Genomic DNA, 19,618 nt, shown 5'->3' with positions numbered 1-19,618 from the left:
GACACACAGCAGCCCTGTGCACAACAGACTGAAACACTGCCCGGTCCTATGCCATCCTCATAACTGTTTTTATAGTTAAGCCCATTGTTGGGACGCTGTGTCAATTTATCTTGTTGAAGAGTATCCTCTTTCTCGCTGCCCCTCCTTTACGAAGCATAATGTCCTTATCCTGGGACTGATATGTCCTGATAACATGCCCAAAGTACATGAGATAAAGTCTTGTTATCCTTGCCTCTAAAAAGTATTCTGGCCATATTTCTTCCAAGATAGATTTGTTTGTTCTTTTGACGATCCATGCTACTTTCATTATTCTTCTCCAACACCACAATTCAAATGCATCACTTCTTCTTCAGGCCTACTTATTCAATGTCCAAGTTTTACAAGCATATGTGGCACTTGAAATTACCATGGCTTGTTCAGGCACAACTTAGTCCTCAAAGTGACTCACTAGCTCTTCAACACTTTTAATAAAGTGATTTTTTTAAAAAATGTTGAAAAGCCAAAAAAAAAAAAGTAACTCAAAAAAAAGGAAGTCCTGTGCAGTAGGTTTACACACTACAATCTGTTTTCTTATTTCTTGACTACTGCTTCCCTGTGCATTGATTGTGGGTCCAAGCAAGGTCCAAACTTTAACGTCAATCTTTTCTCCATGTGTCGTGATGCTACCTATTGGTCTAGTGATTTGATTTTCTTTACAGTGAGTTGTAATCCATACTAAAGCCTGCGATCTTCATCAGCAAGTGCTTCAAGTCTTCTCCCTTTCAGGAAGCAAGATCATGTCATCTACATATTGCAGGGTGTTTATAAGCTTTCATCCAACCCAGAGACTGCGTTATTGTTCATATAGTCCAGTTTCTCAGATTCTTTCCTCAGCATACAGATTTAATATGTATGGTGAGAGTATACAACCCTGATTCACACCTATCCTGATTTTAAACCGTGAAGTATTCCCTTGTTCTATTCGAACAACTGCCTCTTGGTCCATAACCAGGTTCCATATGAGCACAACTCAGTGTTCTGGAATTGTCATTCAACTCAAGGCTGTTCCCAGTTTGCTACGATACAGAGTCCAATGCCTCGGCATAGTCCGTAAAACACAAGTGAGAATCCTTCTGCTATTCTCAGCTTTCAGCCAAGAGTCATCTGCTGTCAGCAGTGATAGTCCTTGTTCCACGTCTTCTTCTGAATCTGGCTCGAATTTATAGCACTTTTCTGTCGATGTACTGCTCCAACTTTTTTGAGTGATCTTCAGCAAAATTTTACTTGTATGTGATATTCATGATATTTTTCTATAAATTGAGCATTCTTTTGGGTCACCTTTCTTTGGAATGGGTACAAATATGAATCCCTTTCAGTCCATTGGCCAAGTAGCTAACTTCAAAATTTTTTTGCATAGGTGAATGAATACTTCAAGTGCTTCCTCAGTGTGGTGAAATATTTCCATTGGTATTCCATAAATTAATTCCTAGAGCCTTGGTTTTGGCTAATGCCTTGAATTCACTTTGAACTTCTCCCTTCAGTACCATTGGCTCTAGATCAAACACAACCTATTGTAATGGTTAAATGATGTCTAGTTATTTTTGGTACAGTGGGCCTGTGTCTTTCTTCCATCTTTTGATGCTCCCTGCATCATTCAATATTTTATCTGTAGAATCTCCCAATATTGCAACTCAAGGAAATTATTTCAGCTTCAGATATGCTAGGTATTCTTCTCTTTGGGCTTTATGACTCCAAGTCTTTCATATTTCATTATAATACTTTATTTTATCTTCTCAAGCTGTCTCTGAAATTTTCTGTTAAACTCTTTGTCTTCATCATTTCTTCCATTTGCTTTGCCTATTCTATGTTCTCTTCTGCATTAACTTTGATCTTTTCTGTCTTTTAAGTAACCTTTTAGTTTATTCATGTATGATATTCTTGATGTCATCCCATAACTCTTCAGGTTTTCTGTCAGTAGTGTTCAATGAATCAGATCTAGTCTTGAGATGTTCCTGAAACTCAAGTGGGATATATACTCAAGGTTGTATTTTGCCTCTTGGCAATAAATAAATAAATAAACTTGTTTTACATTTCTGCAACTTCTACTTGAATTTGCATCTAAACAATTGATGGTCTGTTCCACTGTCACCTTCTCTCCTCATTTTGGCTGCTGATCTTGAGCTTCCCCATCATCTCTTCCCACAAATGTAGTCAATTTTATTGCTGTGTATTTCATGTGGAGATGTCTATGTATATAATCACTGCTTATGTTGTCTAAAAAAGCTTATTTGTGGTGAATAAGTTGTTGGTCTTCACCAAAAAATTTTGCAACACTGGAGATCACATAATAGAATGTTGCACATTAGGTAATCACTTTTAAATATTCTTTTTTTTAAAAACATTTTATTAGGGGCTCATACAACTGTTATCGCAATCCATACACACATCAATTGTGTAAAGCGCATTTGTACATCATTCTCAAAACATTTTCTCTCCACTTAAACCCCCAACATTAAGTCCTCATTTTTCCCCTCCCTCCCCGCTCCCCCCTCCCTCATGAGCCCTTGATAGTTTATAATTTGGTATTTTGTCATATCTTGCCCTGTCCAACGTCTCCCTTCACCCACTTTTCTGTTGTCTGTCCCCCAGGGAGGAGGTCACATATAGTTCCTTATAATTGGTTCCCTCTTTCCTACCCATTCTCCCTTTACCCTCCCTGTTTCACCACTCACACCACTGGTCCTGTAGGGCTCATCCGCCCTGGATTCCCTGGATTTTCAGTTCCTATCTGTACCAGTGTACATCCTCTGGTCTAGCCAGACTTGCAAGCTCGAATTCGAGTCATGGCAGTGGGAGCGGTGGACACTGTGTTGCCTGAATTAATATTCTCTACTTGATCTCTAGATTCTAATATCCTTTGCAATAGCTACACAGAAATCACGGAAAAAAATCTTTATTAAGGGGGTTTATTAAGGAAGTTAACAAGTTGTGATGCCAGTGAGAAATGCTCAGGGTTGAGTTGTTTTTATCAAGATATGTTGCAAAACTCTGTCCAAACATATGCTCAAAAGGCATACCACTTTGCTATAAACCTCAACCCAAAGGTATTCAGTTTAAGCTTGGTGGGCCACCAACCCAGCTCCCTGAATTAAGTACCAGAGCACTCCACTCCAGTAAGCCTCTCAGCCCAAAGGCACTCAATTCTACTTCCATAGGTAAGCAAGTCCAATTTCCCCAATTAAGCCAGAGTCCTGTACAAAATCACTCAGCTTTACGTGCTCCATGGGTTGGCATGTCCAACATGCTATCCCATGCTCTGCCTCGTGGTTCTGATGCCCTCCTTAATCATATACCTGACATCTGAATCCAGGAGGTTCACTGCACTGCTTCACTTCTGGTTCTTGCTGGTGAGGATATTCTTCCCTGTGCTTCACAAAGGGCTCATTTTATACACAGCAGGGTGGGACTCCAGGGGATCCTATTCACAATTACTCAACGGCTAATATTATTGGTTTCTTCACCTACCTTCTTACCAGACCCATGACAGGAAAGGTAGTTTGGTGGGAGTTAGAGACTAGCTACAAGAGCCACATTAAATAAATCATGGTCCCTGCGGGTATTTCTACTAATAATTGTTTTAGCTACTACAAACAATAATATTGTTAAAATTTTCCTGATATACATGTGCAATTCTTCAAACTTCCAATTCTTCCTTCATATTCAATCTCACTGTCTCATAAGGTTTTTTTGTTCTTCTTACAGGGTCACACTGGCTATATCCTTTGACCAAATGTCATAGCTCTTCTCAAAGTGGGCCTCTCCACTCCATGCCCTCTCTAGATTCCAGTAACCCTACTGGAAGTGACAAAATCCCACTGTTACTAGCCCCAGAATACTTCACTAATTTGTGTGATTTTCTTGTATTCTGAACTCACTTTTGTGAATTTTTGCTGTTATACTTAGGTTTTGTGCCAACTACACTGGGACAGGATCCTCAGTAGTTTGAACCTAGCATATTATAAACAAACCCAGGTTTCCCTCTGTAGCAAAGCAAAACCTTACTTCAGTCACAGCCTGATGATGTCTCCTTGGCAATGCCTCCTACTTCATAAGTGTAAATACATCCTATGGAGAACTCACCCTTCCTCTTCTTCCTGCTGGCATAGATCCTGCATCTGCTTTCTTAGGACCAGCCACATTGCCTGTCAACCCGGGGAGTCATCAGAGTATAACATCTGATTTGCTGATTCAAATTGGCCTCCACCAGCCTGCCTCCTGGTCCATCCTCCTGCTTCTTGGTTCACAGAGACAACTGCATGTGTTGGGAAGGGTCTCCAACATAGCATCAGAGTCACACACTTGAGTTGGACTGGGCTTGCCCACTCTGGCTGTGTGGACCGCTTTCTTGATATAAATTTCTTTCTTATTCATATGTGAGCTTCACCGATTTGGTTTCTCTAGAAAACCCAGGCTAACACAATTTCTTTATGACATTCTTCTTGAAATATCTTAGTTTAGCCATTCCATGTGTTTCCTGATGGGAATCAGACTAAAACAAATATATCATAGTATATATGAATGTTCAACTTTATAATGAAAATTAAATTATTTTCCAAAGAAGTTGTACCACTTTAATCTGAAGCAAAAAATGTATAAAAGAGCCTATTTTGTGCATGTCTCCCACACTTGGCATTATATGGTTTCTTAATTTTTGACACTAACTTGATATAAAATGGTATAATATGGTTTTGACTTGTAGGTATTAAATTATAAGTTCATTTCAGCATCACTATCAAAATACATGTTAAATGTATGCATTTTCATTTCTGTAAAGTGCTTATTGAAATATTTTGCCCACTTTTGTGTTTTACAATTGGTTTGTGACAGTTACTTATATAGTCTTGATATTACTATCATGTGCTCTAGGTATTTAAAATTTCTTCTACCAATACTTTCTTTAATGATTTTATTGTCATGTAAATTAGCTCATACAATTCAGTAGTTCAAACATATTAAAAAGAATTGTACAATCATCACTACGATCAACATTAGAACATTTCCTTCTTTCTTGTACCCATTGTTATTAATTCCCCATTCCCCTCCCTCTCGCACCTCCCCTGCCATTGCCAATTCTTCTTATTTAATTTGTTATAGTATGCCAATGAACAAGAGTTCACCATTTTAGTGGAGGTGATTTTTCATTATTTTCCTTCTTGGTAGGTTTTTGTGTCTTTTTTTTTTTTTTTAAGTGATCAGTCTCCAAAATGATCCCCTGTGATTCTTATCTTCTGCATTATTGAGTTTGGGTTGTCTCACGGGTTGGATCCATGTGACCAATGGAATATGGTGGATGCTATGGTGTTTAATTTCTTAAACTAAATGGTAAAGGGCATTGCTGCTTTTGCCTTGCTTGCTCTGGTGGACGTGAACTGCCATTTTGTAAGAATATGCAAGTAGGTCTATGGAGAGTTTTATGTAGCTATCAATAGTCAGTAACAACACATAGGTAACTCATCTTGTGAGCCATGCTTGTCAACATGTAAGTGAGCTATCTAGACAATAAATCTGTCAACTTGTCATGCCTTCAGATGACTGCAGCCCTTGTCACCATCTTGGATGATTATTATATTTCGAGGGAGAAAGATCATAATTTTCAAAATAGACTTTATTGCAAGTCTTTTAAGTAACAGAATAGTATGGTCTCTAGCATGAAGAATGTTGGTAGAATGAAGTTAGAGAAAGGAAAGAAAATAATGAAGAACAATAGGAAGATCTCCTTCTTTCATTAGTGGAAAAGATGAACCCAGAAGAGGGATGGTTAAAGGAAGAGAAGCAACTGGATTTCCATTAATATCTATGACACAGGAATAGTCATAAATTAATCAGGAAAAATTTGTCATTTTATGATAAGTATCCATTTTCAAATGCCCATCAATAAAGTTCCAATTATATATAAATCTTCTTCATCTCGCATATTGAGTTCATCTTTAAATCACAGAAAACATCATTCCAGCCCCATTTTCCTGGTGTCCAGAAAACAATTGAAACACATTGCTCTCCAGAGAAATTGGGTTCACGATCGTGCCAGAATCTAAAGGAAACAAGAGGTAGAAACTTTGTCCACTAAATTCATAATGAAGCAAGTAGAAACTACATAGGGTTACAGTTGAACAAGAATGGAGTTCAAGGGAAAACTTACCAATGTTTGCTCTCCTCCAAATATCAAGTGTAGACACATTCTTTTACACTCGCTCCTCTAACATTTACATGGCAAAATATTTATGAGCTACTGTAATCTTGGGACTCTCCCTCCTCTACAGAGATCTTTTTTCCTGGTCTGGAATATTGAACAATTTCTGTCTAGTGGGCACATAACGAAGAGGTTGCCTTCTTTCATTTGCCTCTATCCTCATAAAGTTGCCTAAAATGGGTGTCAGAGTGACTAAACCTATATCTAAAGCAGCACCTGCTTCTAAGGAAGATAATGTGTGGTATGAGGTGGGGCTGGGATGGAACGTTATTTTTTTCAGTTAAACGCCTAGGTTTGCTTCTCATTCATATTAATACTTCCAGGTATTAGATTCCTCATCTCTAAAACAGGAATCATAATGTTGTTGTTAGCTGACTTTGAGTTTGCCTACGACATATGGTGACCCATGCCTAACTCTTACTTGGTCCAGTGTTATCCCCATGATCAGTTTTGGATCAAAATGTTGTGATCAATAGGTTTTTCACTGGCTGATTTTCATAAATAGATCACTAGTCCATCTTTGTCTGTGATATCTGTTCAACATCATAGCAACAGCAAATCTTCATTTACCGACTAGTGGTGACTTGACATGAAATGCATTGGTCAAAAATTAACCTGGTTACCAGCAGTTCTACCAAAGTCCGTACAAATCATAATAAGATTCCCAAATAACTTACTAGGTTCTATGAGAATCAAATGGGAATGTATAATTAAAATCTGTTACTTGTAGATCTACAGAAAAAATAGTATGAATATATGATTATCCTACTAGAATTGAAAATAGCTCTGAAGTACATATTTCAACTCATTAATGAGAGTAGATTTTAACTGAGTTTAGAGGCAGCAAACAGCAGTGGTTAAAAGCATCGGCTTTGGAATCATAATAATATGGGGTTGAATCCCGTTTCTCATCTTAGTCATTCATTTCTCTTGGTCAAGATACCTAAGCTTTCATCTGTAAGATAGATTCTGAAAAGAGATGGTTTTATGAGGTGCGTCTCAAACAGTGCATCGCCTTGGTGGTTGTTAGGTGCCATCGAGTTGGTTCCAACTCACAGCAATCATATATTCAACAGAACGAAACACTGCTCCGTCATGCACCATCCTCAGAAGTGTCAATTCAACTCTTTGAGGGCCTTCCTCTTTTTCTCTGCCCTTCCATTTTACCAAGCATGATGTCCATCTCCAGAGACTGGTCTTTCCTGGTAACATGTCCAAACTATAATAGCACGTCCAGTGCATCACCATAGGAAGTGCTTAATAGATATTAGATCCTATGATGACTGTAATTATTGTTATAATTACTTGTAACTTTTAACAAAATTCCTCCAGATGTTCTATGTAACTAAGACTCTATAATTAACCTAGGATTGAACTCACCTAACATTTTCCTTGTAAGGTGTCTGATCAATCCACTGCCATTTATTCTTCCCCTGTGGATCTGATAGTCCCAGAAAATAAGGAAGTGATTCATTCAGATGATGGATAATGAAATTCTGCATGAAGAAAAAGAGGAGTCAAACACTTTAGAATTTCTAGATGGAACAAAGTAACATATTTTATAAATTGAAGAAGAAAATAAAATGCAAGATGTCAGGAAGCAATTACATGATAACATATTGCCCAAAAGTACAAATCAAAAACACCAGCATGATTGCAAGGAGGAAGGTTGTCCTAACTCATGAATTCCCCCCTCAGACTAAATTTCTTGCTTGTATTTACCAAGAGACAGAATTCTTTTATAAATGTACATAAGTCCATCTGTGTGCATTAAGTAATTGCCTTCATAAATTCAGGTGTATATCATTTTTATTTCTGATTAATTTTCGGTGAAATTGCACCTGAATTCTCAAAAACAAATTGTCTCTCCTATACTCACCTTAACTACTCCTGCTTCAGAAATTTACATGTAGTAAATTTCATGTAAAAGTTAAATGTACCACCATGAGTCACAAAAATTAAATGCACCACCAAGAGACACGACATCCTCTCAGTGACCCACAGCGCTACGGGGAACAGCATTAAAGACACAGTGTGGGAATTGTGCCCAGTGTGACACCACGCACTGGGATGAAACACGAAGGGAGCCAAAAGAGTAGCAAGGGGAGCAAAGCAATAAAGTCCCCAATGAATCTAAAAATAGACTTATGACTCAGGGGGCAGAGCTTGGCTTCTCATCAGACCCAATCTGAAAACATTCATAAGGGTCAACAGTCAGACCCAGAATTATTTATAGGCTTTTTTTTTTCATGCCTATCTATATAAGATAATTGTTCACAATCCCAAGGAGAAAACAATGGAACCAACAGTTACAGGGGGACATGGGAGAGGAGGAGGTAGAGGAAAGGGAGCTGGGAGCCAACAAACCCAGAGACAAGGGAACAACAAGAGATCTAAAATCGATGGTGAGGAGGGCATAGAATGCTTGGTGGGGTTTGAACAAGAGAAATGCAGCTGAGAGGAAGTATTGAGTGCTGAAAGAAGGTTGAACATGATAGTGAGACAGGAGGAAAGTGAAAGGAACTACAGGAAAGAACTAGGGAACAAAAGACATTTATAGAGATATAAATATAGGCATGTATAAATGTAAATATATTAATATAAAATGAATGTGTACTTATGCTTAAAGGTCTATGTACATATATTTATATGTTAAAAATCAAGTTAGCAGATGGACATTGGGCCTCTACTCAAATACTCCCTCAATGCAAGAACACTTTGTTCCAATAACCTGGCATTCTGTAATGCTCACCTACCCAACACAGTCACTGAAAACAAAATGGGCGCATAAGCAAATATGGTGAAGAAAGCTGATGGTGTCCGGTTATTGAAAAATAAAGCATCTGGATTCTTAATGGGTTGAAGTTAAACAAGCAGCCTTCTATCAGGAAAGCAACAAAGCCCACATGGTAGAAGCACACCATCCTGCATGATCATGAGGTGGGTACAGGATCAGGTATCAGAAGACCCAAAATAATCATATTGATGCAAACGAGGGGAATCAGAGTGGAGACCACGTCCATCTGTAGATAATTGGACATCCCTTTACAGAAGGGTCGCAAGGAAGGGAGGAACCAGCCAGTGTGCAGTATAGCACTGATGAAACATAAAACATTCCTCTAGTTCTTTAATGTGCTTTCTCCACCCCCACCCCCACTATCATGACCCCAGTTCTACCTTAAAAATCTGGTTAGACCAGAGCATGTACACTGGTACAGATAAGAGCTTTTGACACACAGAATCTAAGACAGATAAACCCCTCAAAAACAATAATGGTAGTACCAGTATCATGAGAGTGGGGGAAGGTGGGGAGAGAAAGGTTGAACGGATGGCAATGAAGGACGTATGACCCCCACCCCCACCCAGGGTGACAAACACCAGAAACATGGGTGAAGGGAGACAGCAGATGGTGTAAGATATGAAAATAATGAGAATTTATAATTTATCAAGAGTTCATGAGAGGGAGAGGGGGGAGGGAGGAAAAAAATGAGCTGATACCAAGGACTCAAGTAGAAAGAAAATGTTATGAAAAGGATGATGGCAACATATGTACACATGTGCTTGACACAACAGATACATGGATTGTTATAAGAGCCTCCAATAAAATGATTTTTTAAGTATTCAAAAAAAAGAAGTAATAAGGCAAGAATTTGCTAATAAATCAATAGAGGTTAAAAAATCATTAATGAATAATCCATTTGTCCACTAAGCTAATTCTTTGATATTTCCACATTATTGTCTTATAAAAAATTTTATTAAAATAAAATGCAATGAATTTTTGAGCCATTAAACCTGAAATAAAATGGAATGCATTAAGATGGACACCTCGGTGTTAGAGACCTGAAATGCACTGGTATTAGCCATTATGAATCAGAAAATTATATAATTTACTATGCTGGGAATGATACAATCAAGAATGATTGTGTTGCATTGCTCTTCAATAATTTATAAATTATCAAGAATTCATGCAGGAGGTGGGGGGTGGGGTGATGGGCTGATACCAGCACCTCAGGTGGAAAGGAAAGGTTTGGAAATGGCAACATATGTCCAAATGTAATGGACACAATGGATGGATGGATGAATTGTGATAAGAGCTGTACAAAACCACAATAAAATGATTTTTTAAATAATTAAATTAAAATTTAAATCAGTGAATGTCAAAAGAGACTCTGAAACATGCTCTTAATTATAGAAGCTAAAGCAAACTGAGGAAACAATGAAGTCAAAGAGCTGAGCAGAAAATTTCAAATGGCAATTCAAGAAGACAAAGCAAATATTATAATGACATGTGCAAAGACCTGGAGGTAGAAAACCAAATGGTTTTCTGAGGCTGAAAGGATTCAAGAAAATAATCAAGCCTATAGTTGCAGTACTGATTCTATGGACAACATATTGAATGATGCAGGTAGAATCAAAAAAAGATGTGAAGAATACGCAGTCACTGTACCAAGCGCACATACCACCATTTCAGAAAGTAGCTTATGAGCAAGAACCAATGTCCCTGAAGAGAGAAATCTAAGCTGTACTGACAACATTAGCCACAAACAAGGCTCCAAGAATTGGTGGAATACCCATTAAATTGTTTCAACAAGCTGATGAAGCACTGGAAGCATTTACATTTTTATGCCAGGGAATTTGGAAGACCACTACTTGGCCAACTAACTGGAAGAGGTCCATATTTGTACCCATTCTTAAAAAAGGTGATTCAACAAAATGCAAAAAATTATCAAACAACATTATTAATATCAGACGTGAATGATATTTTTGCTGAAGATCATACAACAAAGGTTGCCGCAGTACATTGACAGTGAGCTCGCTGCCAGCTGTTCCGGCTAGATTCAGAAGAGGATATGTAAGAAGGGATAGCATTGTTGATGTCAGATGGATTTTGGCTGAAAGCACATAGTCCCAGAAAGATATTTACTTGTGTTGTATTGGCTATGTCCAGGCATTCGACTGTGTGGTTCATGCAAACTATGGATAGCCTTAAGAAGAATGGGAATTCTGGAACACTTCCTTGTGTTCATTTGGAACTTGCACATGGATAGGAACAAGGGAATACTTCATGGTTTAAAATCAGGAGAGGTGCGTGTCGGGGTTGTGCACTCTCGCCATACCTGTTCAATATGTAAGCTGAGCAAATCATCCCAGAATCTGGACCATGCGAATGATAACAACACAGCTCAGCATTAGAGGAAGGCTTATTAACATCCAGCAAAATGCAACGACACAACCTTGCTTGCTGAAAGTGAGAAGAACGTGAAGCACTTGCTGATGAAAATCAATGATTACCCCTTTGTATGGATCACAACTCATTTTAAATAAGACCAAAATCCTCACAACTGGACCAACAGGTAACATCATGCTAACGTTTGGATCCACAATAAACGCACATGGAAGCAGCAGTCAAGCAATACATTGCCTTAAGTAAATCAGCTGCACAAGGCCTCTTTAAAAGTATCAAAAAGGAAGGATGTTACTTTTAGGACTGAGATGGGCCTGACCCAAACAGCAGCAATTTCAATTACTTCAGGTGCATGTAAAAGTTGGACATTTCATTAGTAGGACTGAGAAGAATCCATGCATTTGAATTATGGTGCTGGCAAAGCATATTAAGTGCCATGCACGGTCAAAAGAACAATCTGTCTTGGAGGAAGTACAGCCAGAATGCTCCTTCGAGGCAAGGATGGCAAGACTTCGTTTCACATGCTTTGCACACGTTGTCAGGAGATACCAGTCCCTGTAGGATAGCATGCTTACTAAAGTAGATGGGCAGTGAAAAAGAGGAAGGCACTCACCAAGATGAATTGACACTGTAGCTACAACAGTGGGCTCAAACATAACATGGCCAGGAAGTGTTTTGTTATGCTGTACATAGGGTCACTGTGAGTCCAAACTAACCCGATGACACCTAACAATGACCACCCTGGACACGGAAGCAGCATTCCCGGTATGGGGCCCTGAGGTTCTCTGATTTCACACCAATATGTGGAGGAGTGCAAGGTTCTCCTCAGCTAATGTGTTGATTAATACATCGGTACGTTCTCCTGAAACTTATTTCCCTGTTTAAAATACCTGCTCCGCTTCTGTGTTGATCACCACCAAATGACCTCCCATCCCAACAGAGTTCTGCTCATTCTTAGCCCAATTTTCCTTTTCCGTAGAAATGAAGTAGCAGCTGGACTCAAATGGTTTCCAAGTACTTGGGCAACATCCCCAGACTTTCTCTGTGTATTGGAAAGAGAGTGTGAATGTAAGATGAGGGAAAGAAGAAGAAAATATGATCTGTACACATAAGAATCAAAGGATTTGGATTTGTTTCCTAGACATGGATTTCTTAATGTGGCTGTGCACCGTTCCCTGAATTGTATAATTTCAAGACATAGACTTTTTTTCAGGTTTCACTAATTAGTAGTTTACCCAGTTTAATCGACACAGAGTCCACTTATCATACAATTCAATAACTCAATAATATCAAGAAGAATTGCACAATCATTACCACAATTCATTTTGGAACATTTTTCTTTCTTGTACACGTTATTAGCTCCTCATTTTCCCCAACCTCCCTCACAGTACCTCAAGAAATCATTAATCCAGTTACTCTCTCTTTAGATTTACCTATCAGGATTATTCTTCAATAAACTTTTTTTTTTTTACATTAAGTCCTCAGTATTGGCTGAAATAGTAAATGTTTTGTTATATATATTTTTACTACAACAAAAAATTTTAAACCTTTAATCTAAAGGACATGATGACATTAATAATATCTTATATTCATAATCTTTTCTCAGAATAAGGGGTGAAACAAAGTACTTTCTAAATGTAAATGTAATGTACAATTGATAAGAATTTAATTATCCATATTATAAGATTGTTTGGAGTATAATTCCCGAAGTTGAAAAAGCAAATGATGACTGACTAAGAAATAATGTATTTGAAAATGATCCTGTTTCTATTCTTTGCTTCCAACAACATTGAAGCATAGCTACTCAAATCCTCACACAAAAAAATACATTACAATATGCTTTTTGACAAACAAGGTTGAAAAAGTCCAAAAAGTGGGTGATATTCTAATGAAGCAATTTTTATTCCAAGTTACTTATTTACATTTAAAAGTTCTTAATTTATATCTATAAATTGGAAAATAGGAAGATAATTGTTGCTAAACCTATCTCTTTCTCAAAATAGTAATATTCAATAGTGGACACCTTTCACTAAATTTTCTAAAACAATCAGTCATCCTATTAAGCAAGGGATTTCCAATAGAGTTTTACTAGTAATAATTTACCAAATTTTATAATATATTTATGTTTTGAATAACTGAGGCTAAAAATAATTTTGACGACTAGTCATTCCAGTAATTTTGCCATACCTGAATCCTAGTGGTGCACAGGAAATAAAAAGATGACATGAATAATTATATACAAACCTTATAGGAAGAGGAAACTAAGGTAAATATGAGTCCACAGTGGAAAAGAATGATCTGAAGCACCTGGTTGTTAAATAGTACGTAATAACTACGTGTTTTCTGTTGTTTTTCTAATGAACCGTTTTGGGTAATACAATTTTATTTAGGTACCAGTGGATCAATTTAAAAGAGATACAATAGCTTTTGGTTTTAGAATGTCGATATTTACAATACTTCAGAAATTAACACCTTTGCTTTTATAACATGATAAACATTTAGACATCACTTTATTTGTGTAGAGGGATATATGGATTTTAAAATCTATTTTGGGATTTGACAAGCAAAACAATTTGAAGATCCCTGATACAGGTAGCTGGAAGGAACTGTTACTTTATCCATAATTGTAAATTTCTAAGTACTCCAACTGAGTCTAAACAGGAAAAGAATTAGAGAAGCTAGACTTGCAGATTTCAATTACATTTATATTTTTATCAACATGGAAATCTTGTCTCTGGACTGTTCTCCTTTTATTGTAGGAATTTGAAAGGACATCGTTAAATTTTTGGCACTTTTATTTGCTGACATGGCATTATAGAAAATATTGTTTTATTTTATCACATAAGCTTCTTGGTAATTTGAATTACTTGTATTGAACAGCCTGGTTGGACATCATTCTGAATTGAATCTATTTAGGTTGACTACTTTTAGGTTCATCTTACGTACTTCTGACATGTTTTCAGAAGAGTCCGGTTCCTGAAGAAGGACGTCGTGTTGATAAAATTCAGACACAACGAACCAGAGAAAGGCCCTCAGTGAGACGGCTTGATGTCGGTGCTGTAGCAATGGGCTCGAGCACACGAACAATTAGAATGGCCAGGACCGGACGGCGTTTCCTTCTGTTGTTCATAGGTTGTTAGGAGTCTGACCCCACTGATGGCACCTAACAGCAACTTTTAGGTTGGCTATTTTAAGGAGTTAATTTTCCATTTATCATGCCATTGGGATTTAGAGTTAAGTTATCTGTGCCCTATTTTAAAACTTTCTGAAGGACAAGACTCAAGAGCTCAGCTATGCTTACAGTAAGGTTCATTTTCTAAAGCCCATTGGTATTGCAGGAATGTCTCCCAAAAGTTCAGAGACAGCTATCAGGACAAAATTATGCTTTCCTTCCTAAAGGGAGCACCTCACCATGTGTTGACCCAAACACTCAAAGTTATTTTATAAATAGGAAAGAAACATTTTTAAAGACAAACAAAGCCATCTAAGTCAGTATAGAGAGAACTATCCTTCCCCTACTCTCCATGAACGTCATTCATGACAAATATTTAAAAAAAAAAAAAAGAAAGAAAGAAAGGAAAATTCTAATAGAAATGAAGACCTTTCTTCTGTCTCCTCCCTTGTGGCAGGTTTCTCCAGAGGAACAGACCAAACGCCAAACCAAACGCACTGCCATCGAGTCGCTGTGGACTCATGGCGACCCTATGGGACAGGGTGGAGCTGCCTCTATGTGTTTCTGAAGCTGTAACTACCAGAGCAGAAACCCACCTTTCTCTCAGGGAGCAGCTAGTGGTTTCGAACTGCTGACCTCACATTGCCCATAACCTATATGCCACAGGGCTCATCCCATAGAGTTAGAGAAGCACATGATTTAGGTTCTTAAAATGTAATATGTTCGATCACATTTCCTTTTTTGGAACTATTAGAGCCATAAGATCCACTGCAGAATGCACTGTGTCTCTCACTGGCTTTTCTTTCTTTTCACTTTTTTACTAGGCGAGGTGTGAAGCAGACCAATGAACTTCAATTCAACGCCCTGCATATGAAGTTCCCAGAGCAGCATTTTGTCGTGGGCATAGCTTTATCTTGAACAATGTCCCAAAGATCAATAATAAAGTTAGTACTAGGAATGGAGATGGGGCATAAGAAATAGACCTTATACGCTTCATAGAGGGTGACCATAATGTGAAAAAGACAATTGTTCTGGATAATGTCCAGAGTAGGCTTGGGCAAATGCTGTATGATGGTGCTACTTCCTGTTATCAAGAAGTCTGTGGAGGAGTTGATTGGGGAGAATCTACTGCCTGGTTTGGAGCGATTTTTAAGAGATCCAAAGGTTTTCTTGAAATCAAACAATCATAGAATAAGCAAATCTCAAATCCAATCTCCTACCTCTCTCTGGGGAAAAAAAGAAAGGCTACTTAACCATTGCAAAATTTTACCTGTCACCCTTGTCCCTTCACTGGAGCAGGTAAGACTTGAATGATAGGTATATAGTGCAGACAGCTTTTGGTCATTTTTCCCATATGTAAAATTATAAGTCACTGTGAAGGAAGAAGAAGAAGAATTAATATTCATTCTTTTAACAATCCAGCCTTATGTTCAGTATTCTGTCCCAAACTCACCTCCAATCGCCATCACTCTCTTTAGGCATGTCCACTGAATACCGTGGTTGCATGCAGGCTAGCTTGTATTCATAAATCGCATTTGTTTGTTTATATGTCTGCACATTTGTTTTGGCCTCTTTTCCCACCAGGACATAAACTCTACATTCTGACTTCATTGGTAGTTCAGTGGTGGAATTTTTGCCTTCCATGTGAGAGATCCTACTTTGATTCACAGACAAAATGCACCTCCTCTGTCCATCTAGTCATTATGCATCTATTCACGCACTAGCAATTATCAACAACAACACTCTAGGGAAAAGACAATTTTCCATATCAGCAAATCACAAAAACCTAGAACAGTGACTCTCATCAATATATGTTTGTTGACTCACTGTCTGTCTGCTATTTCTTTGTTTCAGTAATTCTGTGAAGTGGGAATCCAGGACAGATAAACACCTCAGGACCAATAATGAGAGTAGTGACGCCAAGAGGGGAAGGGGCAGGGGGGGGACCGATCACAGTGATCGACATATAAACACCAAAACCCCCTCCACCCAAGGGGACGGACAACAGAAAAGTGGGTGAAGGGAGACAGTGGTCAATGTAAGACATGAAAAAAACAATCAATTATAAATTATCAATGGATCATGAGGGAGGGGGGAAATGAGCTGATACCAAGGGCTCAAGTAGAAAGAAAAAGTTTTGAAAATGATCATGGCAACAAATGTACAAATGTGCTTGACAAAATGGATGCATGTATGGATTGTGATAAGAGCTGCAAGAGCCCCAAATAAAATGCTATTTTAAAATTAATAGATAAAAATAATCCTGTGAAGCAAACTTATAAATTACTCTGTATTTTCTAAAGATATCTGACTGTAGACTACGGATACACATATTGGATGAATGACAACTAAAGGGACTTTAAATATTCCGGGGCATTTTAAATGTCTCATGTAAGGAGCCTTGGTGGCAAGAAGTTATGTATTGGGCTGTTAACCACAAGGTCAGCAGTTAGACTCCACCGGCCACTCCTCAGAAGATGAGGTTTTCGGCTTCTATAAAGACTTGCAATCTCAGGATCCCAAAGGGCCAGTTCTGCTCTGTCTTATATTGCTATGAGTCAGAACTGACTTGATGGCAGTGGGCTTTTTGATATCATAATGAAAATTATCTTCTGTATTCAGAGTGTCTACACTGAGCACAACCACCTGTTTCATTCAGATCCTGATTTGATTATTTGCTACTTTCATGTCCTTCTACTTTGGAAATTCAATACTAATAAAATTTTCTACCTTCTTTTCAGTTATGCCTCAGGTTCCTGAATATCTGCTTCATTTGGTTAAATATTCTTAAACACTCCCATCATTTGTACATGACCATTAAAATACAACAGATTTTCATACTGGCGAAAATTATTTGTGCTTTACTAAAGATTCACACTTATTCACATCTCCTAGGGAACTGCTGACACGATTAATTTGACATAATAATCATTCCTAGAATATCAAATAAGTATTTTTAATCACTTTATTAGTGAATAGAAAACCAAATTATAGATTGCAGAGTAAAAAGATCATTGAGACTTCTCACAAAATGAACTTGAAATACTTCGTTAGGGACAAATATAAGAAGGGAGAAATATTTTATTTCCTCCTACATCCATTATTTTATTTGAATACTATTTTCATTCATATTGAGAAAGACTCCCATCTGGGTAGCAAAGATTCTGATCCATAGTATTGTAGTGATAGTGACCAGAAAACATATTTTATTGAACCCAGCACTGAAAGATGGTGTCTTGAGGATATCATCCATTAACACACATACATATGTGATATCATGACTGTAAATGGGAACATGCCACAAAAACTAGGTAAAGTTGACTTAGAACAGAGTCAAACATCAAAAGGGAAAGGTAAATGCCAAAGTAGTGGAAGAAAATAAGAAAAACATAGCGCTGCCAGTCAGAGCTGACATGGAGTAATAGAACCCACGTCTTCATGGGAACTTCACAGACTGCAGTGGAGAAAAGGCCAAGAGAAGGGACACCTCCATGAAGAACTTACCCACACAGCTCACAACGAAGCAGATACTGAGAAGTGTGATGGAAATTGCAGCAACAGACCAGCATCTCATCTGGGATGACCAAGCTCCTTTAGCTGCCCGATAAGCAAAACAAATGCCGTCATTAGTGGGCTAAGAAGCCAGAGTCCCCACGAACCTTAGAGCAATGAACAAGGCAGATACATCATCTATGATAATGATTTTAAACAAAACAATCCCCGTTAAAGCAAGAAGAGGACCAAGAAGCTCCTGCAGAATAAATGACTGCAGAGGAGTGCTGAAGTCAAAGACAATCTGGGGCAAAAGGCATCCTCAGACAACTGCAATTTCCATTTTCTTACTCTTTGTTCTAAGTATTTCATTCATCCATTAATTCTGTCTTCTTCAAACCATCAGTGTTGTCTCCCACTTCTCCACCGCTATATCAATACTTTGTTTCTGATTATTTTAAGAGCTCCAGGCTCCAAGACTTTTTATTTGATCAGTATTTCCTGGTTCTACTACATGGCCCAATCTCAATTCCTTTATTCCATCTATGGTCTACATCTTCTCCCCAGGCTATTTCCATCTCATCAAACATTTCTACCTTCCTCTCTGGAAAGGTGAAAAAGGGATTCTTACCTCTATCTTGAGATTTCCCTTCTTGCATCGTCATGAGGGTTCCCTGTGTTCAAAGTTCTGGAGCCTCTTTATTCTCACTCCCCTGGGGCTGTTACAGAGCTATAGCTTAATTCAAAGAGGGACAAACTCAAAGACAAACTGATACACACTGTGGTAAGGCAAAGAGACTCAAAATATACCTCAAAAGAAGAAGTTGGGGTTTAGACGAAAGTTTCCAGTGATTTAAGACATAGGGAGAGCCAGAACAGGCTATTGAGAAACATGCTAAAAGTTATTCCTGGGAACTATGAAAAGACTATGCAATAACTTGTTCATTTCCCAACCTAAAATTTCTGATTCCTATACACTCTGCTCTACAAAGTGAAGTACTTTATATATCCTAGAAGAAATCCATTTGTAGGCTTAATTAAATCAAGTGCTCCCTAACCAATTATTCCAGACTTGGCAGATACTACACTTTTGGAGGTACACTTTCTCCTGATGCAAAGCAAAAAGCTGCCTGGAATTAATTTTTTCAAATAGCAATTACTTTTCTCATCTCCAAGGCTAAAATGCATAAAACTATGTTATGTGTAATTAATCTATAATAATAATAATGCCATAAATGATCATACAAACCTAAATAATATGATAGTCTGAGGGGCTGCCTTGTATTTGAAACATGCTTTCTCTCATGCATTGATGCTATGCATTTGTTATGCACATTTTGTTTGTTTAGTAGAGGTGTTAGATACATACCTTTCTAGAGGAAACTACATGTGCCACACTTTGAACTACTCACAATGGTAACCTCAAGACTACGTGTAAATTTCAATGCTATGAACAAAGGAACCACATTATCATTTACACTTTTTCAAAAAAGTACCAGTTTACATGAGGCAGGTGGGGAGGAAGGTATAAAAAGATGAA

The 19,618-nt window shown here is 37.8% G+C and overlaps 1 protein-coding gene across 1 annotated transcript; it reads right to left on the bottom strand.

Annotated features, from left to right (window-relative positions):
• Positions 1–5,925: 5,925 nt before the first annotated feature.
• On the bottom strand, positions 5,926–18,743 carry LOC101638792 (C-type lectin domain family 6 member A-like). Its single transcript, XM_045295994.1, has 6 exons — positions 18,710–18,743; positions 18,091–18,183; positions 15,857–15,958; positions 12,305–12,456; positions 7,610–7,725; positions 5,926–6,070 (listed from the first exon to the last, which is right to left on the bottom strand). The coding sequence occupies exons 1-6, from the start codon at positions 18,741–18,743 to the stop codon at positions 5,926–5,928; spliced, it is 642 nt and encodes a 213-aa protein (XP_045151929.1).
• Between the last annotated feature and the right edge of the window lie 875 nt (positions 18,744–19,618).

This window comes from Echinops telfairi, unplaced genomic scaffold, assembly GCF_000313985.2.
Source record: "Echinops telfairi isolate 266 unplaced genomic scaffold, ASM31398v2 ScPeMD7_7356;HRSCAF=8355, whole genome shotgun sequence".
Classification (NCBI taxonomy): Eukaryota; Metazoa; Chordata; class Mammalia; order Afrosoricida; family Tenrecidae; genus Echinops; species Echinops telfairi.
Note: the sequence above shows the minus strand (reverse complement) of the source record. Positions and strands in the feature narration are given on the sequence as shown.

Coding starts and splice junctions, on each gene's coding strand:
- LOC101638792 (XM_045295994.1), bottom strand. CDS start 18,743: ATGACGATGCAAGAAGGGAAATCTCAAGATAGAG. Junction 12,457..15,856: donor TGAAGGGACAAGGGTGACAG/GTAAAATTTTGC, acceptor TCCAATACACAG/AGAAAGTCTGGGGATGTTGC. Junction 7,726..12,304: donor TCAACACAGAAGCGGAGCAG/GTATTTTAAACA, acceptor TTCTTCATGCAG/AATTTCATTATCCATCATCT.